The 11,724-nt window shown below is 45.2% G+C and overlaps 1 protein-coding gene across 1 annotated transcript; it reads left to right on the top strand.

Annotated features, from left to right (window-relative positions):
- The first annotated feature begins 9,866 nt into the window (after positions 1–9,866).
- LOC119646539 lies at positions 9,867–11,484 on the top strand. Its single transcript, XM_038047010.1, has 5 exons — positions 9,867–9,955; positions 10,013–10,063; positions 10,691–10,795; positions 10,863–11,016; positions 11,202–11,484. Exons 1-5 carry the CDS (start codon positions 9,911–9,913, stop codon positions 11,402–11,404), a joined length of 558 nt encoding a protein of 185 aa, XP_037902938.1. The 5' UTR covers positions 9,867–9,910; the 3' UTR covers positions 11,405–11,484.
- Positions 11,485–11,724: the final 240 nt, after the last annotated feature.

Raw genomic sequence — 11,724 nt, 5'->3', positions numbered from 1 at the left:
TTTAGAAGTATCCTTTATTGGTTACTACCTATAAAAATGCCCAAGTAATATATAGTTTAACAAGTGCCATGTACGCAATTGTCTTTTAGTGCTTTTCCACACAAGAGAGTAAGCAGCAAGTCTAGTCACACGCAACGATAACATCTTGTAATGTTGGCCATTAAATCCATGACCATCAAACCATTACGTAATACAGCACGTAACTGCTATTCGCACTTATATATGGTGTGCAATAATACACAACTACCTACGTCCTGGATAAACTGTACAGCGCTGAAAAGGAGCAGACCATAACTGGGGCCAACACCACCCAGAGAGCACCTTCAAAAAGAACTCCAACCTCCTGAAAGTCCACAGTTGAACGTATGAAGTAATTACGTAAGTTTGTATAGGGAACTCAACTAAGGTGAAAACACATCTAGATACTTATGCATATATCTATGTATGATACAACTGCTTGAACTCCGAGGATACTTACAAGCTCATCAGAATAAAACTCCTGCTTGCCTTCCCGGCACCTACATCCGTTGAGCGAAAAATATGTATTTGCAATAGAAACGAATGCGGTGGACGAAAGGGATCTCCAATAAATGGTAATAGGGCAGAAACCTTTAATTATCTGTGGGGAGATTCCAGTAACCCCGAAATATAAAGCGAATCAATGATTTCCTGGATTTGGTTTTTATCTGCCGGACAGATGGGAGGTGGTTCCTCTTTGATTAATTGACCTTAATTACAGGGAATATTCCAACACGGTTCAGTAGTGACCGATTTCATGGTAAAATTGGACAATGCAGCAAAATTTGCAAGCCTAGAGCGTGAATATACGATATAATTGAACAAGCTGAGTATTAGGTATGTAATTAATTGGATATCAATTTAACTACGCGCTATTCGGAATCATTGAAGATTATTTTGGAAAGGTCAAACTGATGTTAAAGAATTAACTTTAATTTCGTTCCTTTGGTACCATCTCGCTGAGCGAGTAATATGTGCGAAATACTAATTCTTTCGTTGAATTTTTAGGAGGGAAAAGAAGGAAGGGAACTTTCAGTTTAAGCAACCCCTGCCATCCGGCACCTCCACCAATCGAGCTCTACCTTCTCCTCAACGAGAAAAACCCGAATGTAATGCGCGACAATGTTGTCTGGAGGGGATTCCCCTATGTTGACGAATCCCATCCCACCTTCCATAAGAAAAAAAAGTGTGATGGTCGTCGTCCCACAACCCCACTGCGAAACACAAAATCAAAGAGATCGTGCCTTCCCAATCTTGTTCAGTCTCACCACTCTTCCGGTTCAGCCACGCCCCTAAGTCTCCAATGAACCGTGCAGTCAATCTGCGTCTTGTCTCATTTTGCCAATAGAGATGCCACTCACTTGTCACCAGCATCCACCTCTCTTGGCTCTTCTCCCTTAAACTTGTATATAGCTTTACGCTCCTTAGCAAGGAGGGCAATGGAAATTACACCCTCGATCCCCATGACGGTTGGTTCATAAAAAGTGCTGTAGGCAAACAACATCCACAAAGATCCTCTTGTACTCATCAGAAGACGTCATCCGCTAGAGGTAGTACCCCCCCCCTCTCTATCCGCCACTGCGTCTAGCGTCAGTCCAAGGTGCTGAACCGTTGGTTCTGACTAGATTATCGACTCGCCGATCGATATGAGACGCAAGGGTCGTGATTCTCTCTTTAGTCAGAATGACTACTTCGGTTTTTTCCAGTGCAAGGTTGAAACTAGCAGCATCCATCCCCTTACCGCTCTCATCAATATGCTTTGCGTCTATTCGACAGAATCGTCCGGCAACAAGCGTAGCATGTCGAGTCTAAGTAGACTATCATAGAAAACTTTCTTGAGGTCCGGCCCTAGGACCCTCCTTCGTGAATTCCATTGGTTTTGACTCTATAGTTAACTCGCCGATCGATATGGGATGCAGGGTCGGGATTCTTTTTCTGATTACTTAGTTTCTTTCCAGCGCGAGGCTGAAACCACCTATCCGCTTACCCTTTGCGCTTGTTCAACAGTACGTCCTACGGTAAGTGCTACAACGTTGTCCGCATAACCGACCCGGCGCGACTCTTCGGGCATTTCGAATCTCAGCAGAACCTTGGCACATGGAAAATATTGTCAAGTGTGCCTAAGATGTCATTCTTTCTTACGAAATTAAAGGCATTTCTGGCACCAAGCGTCACGAGGAGCATCATCCCTCGAGCTCGGCGGCTGTGTACCTCCACTTGATGAACGGCATCCACGACTTGCATGACAGGATCTTCTTCCTCTAATACCAAAATAATGTTGGGATACGTCTTCCATGGCACGTATCGCTTCAGCGTATCAACTTCTCTTTGAACCTTTCCTGGCTGTTTCAAGCATATAAAGTTATCGGTATGCAAACGGTAGATCAGGGTCGCCTTTTATTTACTGATCAGCGCAAACCTCGCCATCTTGTATCGAGAAGGAAAAATGCCCCCTTTCAGGCTAGCGTCGTAAACGCCGAGCACTAGGTCTGGCCATTGTTGGAGCATCAGTTTGTATTCCTCTACCGCAATATCATAAGGTGTGGGCGCTTTCTTGTTTTTAATTGAGAAAACTGTCACTTCCAACTCTTTTATAAACAAAATTTGGGATCGTCCTCGGCGCCTCCCACGCTGTTGCCATCAGCCCATACGGGAAGCGCAGGGAATAGTGCCCGTACAATGCTGTCCATCTGCTCGGCTTTAAGTGAACAGGGTTTCCCCAGAGCCCCGATTTTGCGAGTTACCAGTTTGGGACCAAGTCCCCAAGGGTCCCCATTCACCTCGTCGACCAGATACTGCCAGAGGCGAGTTTTGCTTCTGTTTATTACACTGCGGAGTCTCTTTTTGGCTGATCTTTATCATTAGCCCGATCTCCCGTCAAGCCAGGAAATTCCTTTCACCAACGGTTGGAGAGGAGAAGAAGGGAGTTATTCGTTCAGGAAATCCCTAGCCCTCCGGTCCTTCTACCGGTCGAGCTCAATCTACTTTGCAATAAGAAGAACCCGAACATAATGCGCAACACGACTCCAACTGCCAGCGCTCCTCAGCATCTTTCTGACAACGTTGCCTGGAGAGAGCTGCCCTGTGTCTGCATAAAGCTACTGACGAAAGCCGTCCCACCTTTCACAAAAGAAAAAAGTGTATTCAGCGTCGTCCACCACTCCATTGCTAAACACAACCAGAAGATCGTGCCTTCCCAATCTTGTGCAGATAAGACTGAAAACCTCCATGCCCATTTAGAATTTGGGTAAGGAACTAATCAACCTCACAGTGCGTTCGGTTCAGCCATAGATCTAAATTGTCGATGAGACGCGCACTCCAGCCACTCTGTAAAGGTGCGTTGACGTTCTTCACGGGCAATCACTTCTCTTAATTTTCCGCCTTTGCAGCTGTAGATAGCTTTGCGCTCTCTGGCAATGAGGGAAACGGGGATCACTCCCGCGATCACCATCACGGCCGGTTGTAAAACAGTGCGATAAGCAGACACGATGCACCTCCTTGTCAAGGGCATCAGCCCATACCTCCGTGCCAAAGAACAGAAAGGACTGCGTCGCTCCCATCAGAATGCGTGTCCTAATAGATATAAGGCCCCCAACATTCGCCATTAGCCGATTCAAGGGCCCTGCTACTTTGATTTGCTCGAAGAAGCTCATCTTCGAATTGAGCACTAAATCAAAGTATTTAACTGCAGGTTTTGACTCTATAGTTAACTCGCCGATCGATATGGGAGGTAGGGTTCGGATTCTCTTTCTGCTCAAGGTGACTACTTCAGTTTTTGCAGCGCAAAGTTGAAACCATGAGTAGTCATCCATCCGCATACCCGTCGCATCAATATGCCAGGTCTGCTTTGCGCCTGTTCAACAGTGTGTCCGAGAACAAATGCCGCAACGTCATCGGCATAACCGACCAGGCGCGACTCTTCTGGCATATCGAGTCTCAGTAAACGATCGTAGGAGGCGTCCCAGAGATCCGCGCCTCTTTTCCCATGGTGATCAACGCGAATCTCGCTACCTTACAGCGACAAGGAAAAACGTCCTCCTTCAAGCAAGCGTTGAACGCTTCGAGCAACAAGTCTGACCGTTGGCGGAATACCAGTTTAAAAATTTCCGCCGGAATACCATGAGAACCCGGCGCCTTCTTGTTTTTCATGGTGTGAACCGCTTCTTGGAGCTCTCTCATTGTGAAAAGGGGAGAATCCTCGACGCTTTTCGCGCTATTGACATCAATGCATACGGGATGTCTGAGGAATAATGTCTGCACAATACGGTCTATTTGGTCGGTACTTAGTATGCAGGGCTTCCGCAAGCCCCAATTTTTCGAGTGGCAAGGTTATAGCCAAGTCCCCGGGGGTCCTCATTCACCTCGTTGACTAGGTTCTATCAGCCGCCAGCTTTACTTCATCGCATTGCGGGGTCTCATTTTTGCTGATCTATACTCTCCCTTTATGGCGCATGCCTCCTCGCTGACGTGTAAACGTTACAACAAATGGCAGAGCTTATGACATGAGATTCCGATGCAATAGTGATGTCAGGGATGCTTCCTTCGCAGCCTGGCCGCGGAACGTTGGCGTGGATCCGGTGTTTAAAACTACGAGCCCGGTTCTCGCTGCCATTTCCAGGATCCGTTCTCCTCTGGAGTCTGACTGAGGCATGCCCCATTCAACGGAGCTAATATCAAAATGACCACCTAGCAAGATTCGCCCCTCCGTGCCCGAATCGCGTCCTCCAGGACATCAAGCCGGCACCAAAGTCCGGTATCGTCTCATTCAGCATCTGGTAAATGCTAAAAAACGTTATCCCTAAACACCAAATCCAGACAAACCCATTCTCTCGGCATTCGGAAAGAACACAAAGTCGAACTTCGTCCCGAACCCAGATGGCAGCGATAACCGATAAGTCGAGATGCCATAAAGGCGGGTCCATGTTCCGGTGTTGCTCGCTGATTAGCTAGCAGCTGGTGAGCGGTTGCACTACGGTGCATCTTAATTTGTAGAATGCGGATCATGCTATTCGCACCCTAGCCTCTTTTTGCTCCGCCCTCAAGATTGGACACCATCCCGAACCCGCAGACGCGCCACGATCCTTGCAGAGAACGTAACTTTCACTTTCATTGCAGGTCTTCGCTTGATGACCTACCTGACCGCATCTCCGGCAAGCTGTTCTCCTGTCTTTTCCCACCAAAAAGTCCCTAGAAACTACTTGGATAAAGTCTCCAGCGGGAAGTGCGTTTATTTCTGTTATCCAATCGTCTTCCGCTGCTCTCCACATTCGCCTGTTGAAGGAAATGCGATACAGTAGTTCCTTCAGTTCCAGTGTTTTTGATGCCTTTGCTGACGCTCCAGTAGAGGAATGTTGACGACAGCATTTCCTGATGATCCTTTCCTCTTCGGTCGACCAAACTCCTACTGGTTTCGTGTTCGAATTCTCTTGTTCAGGAATAGCGATTCTAACTAGGCTTTTTTTTCTAACGGGGACACTACAGGGTATTGAACTTGCCATCCCCTTATCGACAGTCGCGCCACTTGGTAAGGCTTTCTCTTTATTTGGGGGCCCGGTGTCAAACACAGTCAGCTCCTCCTTTCTTCCAGCTATTTCGCTAAATTGTTTTTTGTATAATTAAATTTATTCTCCATGAAAATTTGACCAGCGCATCGTGTGCAAGGGAGCAGACCGCAATAGTCAGAAACGGATGTACCCTCGGACATACATCCCCTACCCCAGTTCACTGAGACCTGACCTAAGCTTAGCTGATCCTGGAACTCACGGACGGATCAGCGCTCTCTCGCGGCAACGCGATCTACTAACATCCATTCAAAGCACACCACCCGACCAGGATCCCAAAGGGGCTGGTTCCTGGGACATGTCACAACTACCATCTTGGTAGAGCTAGGCTCACATCACCCCATCGACGTCGACAGAAAGCTGTCGTCGGCTGCGGAAACTCCCAGTGTGTCCCAACGTGTACCGATCGTTCACGATTCGCTCTTCACCGAGAGACTTTCTCAAGGCCTACTTAAGATTCAGGTATACTTCCAGCTAGGTGGTCAGAACTACTTACTCGTACATCTCGGGGACATCACTCCCCATATCGTAAACGAACCGTTAAAGGTCGCTGACGACCCCTGAGGGAGGGCCTAAGTGGGGATGGGACACGAGAACTGGAACAAAATTGACTACACGGTAGGCTGATTCAATGTAGACTGAAAGAGGCAGAAGAGACGAGAAAGACGCGATTGCAAATGGAAGTGATTGGAAAAGGGGAAGACAGCCAGAGCTCTCCCACACAACAACATGATGTCTTGCCATGATTCGGCGGCGAAACGATTTGCCATTTAAGAGATGGTTTCAATGATTTAAAATCCCTCACAATGATAATATATGTACCAGTATCTTTTGACTACCTATTTGTACCTCCGGAAAATATAGACAATAAAAATGTTAATCTTGATTTAAGCCGTGGATAGAAGGTAACCTTCACTATAATAGTATACTTCTTCTTGATCAACCCCGCTCCTGTATGGTAGTCTCAAAATATTTTCAAGCTTATTTGGTTAACGACCTATGTGATAGCGACACCACATCGGCTAAACTAACCATAAAAAGTCAACAGGGAGATAAAGAGATACTATGGTGCTCTGCATATTTTCCCTATGACGCAGAAGACACTCCCAGTGGAACATTCATCAGAGCTATCCAATATGCCAGGATGGAGTAACAGCACGATGTGATGTTAACGCTCACCACATATGCTGGGGAAGTTCTAACATCAATGCAAGAGGGCCGAGACTACTTCTGGAGTATCTGGTAGGAACCGATCTGCGGATTCTTAATTTGGGTAATGAACTCACTTTTTTCAACGTGGTCAGGCGAGGGGTCATCGACATCACGATGGCATACCTTGAAAAACGATGTTACACTCTCAGATCACAGACGCATTGGTTTCGTAATGGGCATCGATCCACCTCGACCCACTCCATTTCGGAATTTGCGGAAGACAGATTGGGTAATGTATAAAATAGAATTGAGCGCCCGAATCACGATCCTTGGAAAGCACATCAAATCAATTGCTGGAATTAAGAAGACAACCCAGATGATCACAACTAGCATGAGAAAAGCTTTCAAAGAAAGCTGTCCACTCAAGATGCCAAGGAATGGTAAAACACCGTGGTGGAACTCGGATTTGGCAAAACCGAGGAGGACGACAAGGATGCTCGTCAATCGTGCTCTGAAATGTGATTCGGACGCTAGCTGGAACCGCTATAAAGAGGCACAGAAGGCTCTAAAGAAGAGCATAAGATCGGCTAAACGATCATTATGGAGATGCTTTTGCGAAGAGACTAACTCTCTTGAGGCAACCTCAAAGCTGAACCGGATTCTGGTTAAAGAACGTAGCCGGAAACTGGGTTATTTACGTTTACAGAACGGGAGGTACACAGAAAGTGATGAAAAAACGGCAAACCATTTGCTTGAAGTGCACTTTCCAGGCAGTATCCAAAATCTAATCTCGGGGCCAACAGGTGCATACAACCTTCAACCCAGAGACTGGAATCTGGCATGCCAAGCAGTATCACTGAAACGAGTAAAATGGGCATTTAAGATACAAGTCTGCAGGTCCAGTTCGATCTATGCATACATCGTCTGGTGGCCGAGACTGAATTTTGCTAACAACAGGAAGCTGCTAACGCAGATTCAGTGGCTTGGTTACCTAAGTATTACTGGAGCAATGAGTACTACGCCGACTGCGGCACTTGAAGCTATCCCAAATCTACCCCCCATTCACTTGGAGGTGAAAAGGAAAGCAGCCAATGACGCATTTAGACTCGATACCATTGGGGCGTGGAAAGGCGGCCAATAACACTGTCATGCGCCTGGAAATTCCTTGACAGACATCCGGTAGCCCTGATGCCGACCGATTATATGGTTTCCAGACTCGCCTTTGAAAAGACATACACTGTCGTAATCACCGAAAGAGTCTTGAGTCTTTTCAGATTACAGACCGATGGGTCAGTCATTAAGGGCGGATCGGGTGCAGGGGTGTTCTCGGGGAATCCGATTATAGAGCTGGCCCGACCCCTCGAAAAAATGACGACCATATTGCAGGCGGAGATATATGCCATTTTATTGGCAGCAGAAGAATTTTTGGCCCCTACATGAGGATGGACGATTCCGTAGCCTATATAACGACGAAATATATGAGCGATACCATGACCGTCAGGTTGTGGATAAAAGCCGGCTCAATAGGTTACGGTGGGCGGGTCACTTAATCCGTATGGATGGGGATGATCCCACCCGGAAAGTCTATAAGGGCAATATATATGGTAGAAAAAGAAGACGAGGCAGACCCTGCCTAAGATGGAGCGATGGCGTGGGTCAGGACGCCAGACAGCTTTTAGGGATGTCGAATTAGTGGACCTCGGCGCAAAACCGGGATATCTGTAGTTCCTTATTAAGGCAGGCCTAGACCGGAGACCGGTTGTTGCGCGGTTGATGATGATGAGAAGAATGTCTGCGACAAAAATGGAGGCGTCGCACCATTCGAATCTGTTCCGACAGTCGGACGCATATCAGCAACGACATATCAAGCTAGTTGGTGGGGAATTGTCATCAGGTGTTGCTGAAACTTGGCCGACTGAACGAAACATTCCTGATGTGGGTGCCGGGGCACTCTAGCATTGTTGGTAATGAGGAGACTGACAGACTGGCTCGCCGAGGGTCTGGATCCACAGAAACAGCTCTTGGAATCCGACCATCTACTGTCAAGTCTACTCTGAAAGGTGAAATTGCAAGGAATCACGCAGCCGAGTGGAGAAATTTGGACTCTTGCCGGCAGGCGAAAATCCTTGTGAAAGAGCCTAGGATCACTGGCGCGGCATTTTTGTTGTCCCTTAAGAAGTGGAACATGAAAACCCTAGTAGGGCTTTTAACGGGACACTGCTCCTTAAACTGCCCTATGGAAAAGATTGGAGTGGTTTCGGTTGTGTGCAGTCAGTGTGGGGAGAAGGAAGAGAGGGTCCTGCACTTTTTATGCAGCTGCCCGGCCTCCTCAGATCTCAGACCAAGACACCTTAGCCAGGTTTTCTTCAATGAAGAATCTGTACACTCTCTGCCTCTGGAGAATGTTCTCAGTTTCGCTAAAGGAATAGGCGGGAAGCCATTGAATAAGCGATTTACGGGGATAGTAGAGCCTGAGTGCTCGGAGCTGCGGCTCCCACAGTAAACTAAACATACTTCTTCTTTAGTCAAGCTACACATCATCCTGGTGTCTTTAAATTGTATTGCTATAAATGCCTTTAAAACTTAAGATACGCCACATTTGGATGGAAACTTGTATAATAGATCCAGCTTTTGCTATATTTCTTCTAACAAAAAGCGAAAAGTAGATGATTTCCAGACTGCAGCCAAAAATAGTAGTTAATTATAATTGGATGCTGATTTGTGTAAATAAGTAGAAACTTATTTACACGAAATTCTATATTTCGTTTCGCCTCCAGTAAAAACATGACACCATATTACATTAAGGACTCGCTGAACCGTGAAATTCAATGTCTTTTTTTCACAAAACTCGTGTGGATAACTAAAAAATCCTCAAACTACTCATGTAAGTTCATACCACTAACATTGAAACAATTTGCAAATGACTGATAATCATTATTTATATAAAAAGTACATTGTCAGCATTAGCTTAGAGGTGTCCACTAAATTATAATAAATCCAGACCAAATTATGATACAAAAGTGGGAAATTTATATCAAAATATTCGTCAGATTTGAGTAAGTAATTGGAAAGTAATTGTTTGATAATTTTCATAGATATAAAAGGAAGATACCTAACAAGCTCGTCATTCAGTAACATTTGTGAGTTTCATAGTGAGTTAGGACTGCACAGAAATCAAAATGCATCCATTAGAATTGAGTGTGTTTATTTTTGGAGTGTTCGTTGTAAGTACCTTCCTGTTATCTCCCGCTATCAGTCCTAATTTAACTTCCTTTTTGCAGAGCACCACATTCGCAGCAGAACCTAATTGCGCCCAGCCTCCACCACCAGCGGTACGTAGAAGCAAAGAAATTGTCTTCGAGCAGTAGCACCAAGGAGACCCGTCCAAATTCTCCAACGGCTGAAAAAGAGCAAAAGGGAACAGCCCCCCTCTCCCTGGCGGCCAAGTGTCAGTGGCTCCTCTCCTTCTAGCGTCTTAAAGTCCAGGAAGGAGACAGTTCTTTCAATCATTGCGTATAATTTTAATCTCCCGGAGATGCTAAAGTCGGTTAAAGAAAAGGGTCTAAAGTCGACTCTAAGAAAAACGTCCACGAGGGACCACGGCTTCAGAAAAAAAGCGAAGGCTTAACGCCATCGCAAGGACCCCTCCATCCCTTAGAACCATGTCCATACTTATCCGCGGTCTCCACAGGAAAACTATGGCCAAACTCACCTCGGAACGCCCATTTCTCCCAGTTTGCTGGGTTGCAAACTTCAGGAAAGATAAGGCCCTCCACGCGGACAATCTCTCGCTTCCTATCAAATCTCATTCTGGTCTTTTTATAGCCAACTTTGAGCCCTTCCAAGAGCTAAGTGAAGCTTTCAAAACCAACTACATCCTTCTTCAGAAAAAGATAGTTTAGAATCTGTTGGATGTATGATATTATTTGTTTTTCAAATAATAAAATTTCTCTTTCCAGAATATTCAACAATGTTGTAATAATCAAGTCTTCGCGGAATTAGGACCCAAATGCGTGAGCAAAATTCCAGCCGCTACTGCTGGTATGCCTCGTCCAGTCGCAATGGTTAGTCTACCACGGAATTAATGATTCAATTACGTTCTAATTCTAGATTTAATATTTATATTTGTAGTGCTTTGGAGAGTGTATGTTCAACGAAACTGGTCTTTCAGTAAACGGACAAATTCAACTAGACAAAGCCAAATCAATACTAACTGAAAAATTCAAAGCCATTCCTGAATTTGTCGCACCATTTGAACAAGCTTTGACCAAGTGTGATAAAATTAGTAAGTATTCTTCCAAAGGTTGATTTCAATATTGCCCTACATACGTATACCACCCACCACACTATATTTTTCACCCCTAATGCCCACCCTTCAATCAAATTTATTGCGAATATTAATTACGCGTAGATTCATAATTGTCCGGAAAAAAAAAACTATGTATTATTTATTATTTTATATTTTCCCAGTTAAGGAAAGAATGGCATCAGCCAAACCACCAGCAAACATGCCTCCAATCCCTTGCAATGCAATGGCGGATATCATTGCAAGTTGCACAATGCTCGAAGCCTTCATCAATTGTCCAGATTCCAAGTGGCAGAACAATGAAGCGTGCAACAATGCCAAACAATATTTTAAATCCTGCCCTATGCCACCCCCACCGAAGGCATAAACGATGATTTACTTTGGAATGCGATTTCATTTTTCTGAAAATGCCAGTACCCATAACATTGTAAAGTTTGTTAATTAATTAAACAATGAAGTGCAAATTGAGTCCTATGACAATTGAGTTTTATTGGGTGAATGTGTTTTTTTTGGAGTTTTCATTAAAGGGTTAAATAAAATTGTGGTGGCCGGGAAAATCGATAAAAAAATTATTACATACTCTTTAAGTCTCAAGAATATTCTCACCAAATTTCATAATGATCGGAGCAATAAATTCGAAACTAGACGTCTTTGTAACGCGTTACCTCGCTGGTCCACTACATGAGC

The sequence above is a fragment of the Hermetia illucens genome, chromosome 1, assembly GCF_905115235.1.
Source record: "Hermetia illucens chromosome 1, iHerIll2.2.curated.20191125, whole genome shotgun sequence".
In the NCBI taxonomy this organism is placed as follows: Eukaryota; Metazoa; Arthropoda; class Insecta; order Diptera; family Stratiomyidae; genus Hermetia; species Hermetia illucens.
Note: the sequence above shows the minus strand (reverse complement) of the source record. Positions and strands in the feature narration are given on the sequence as shown.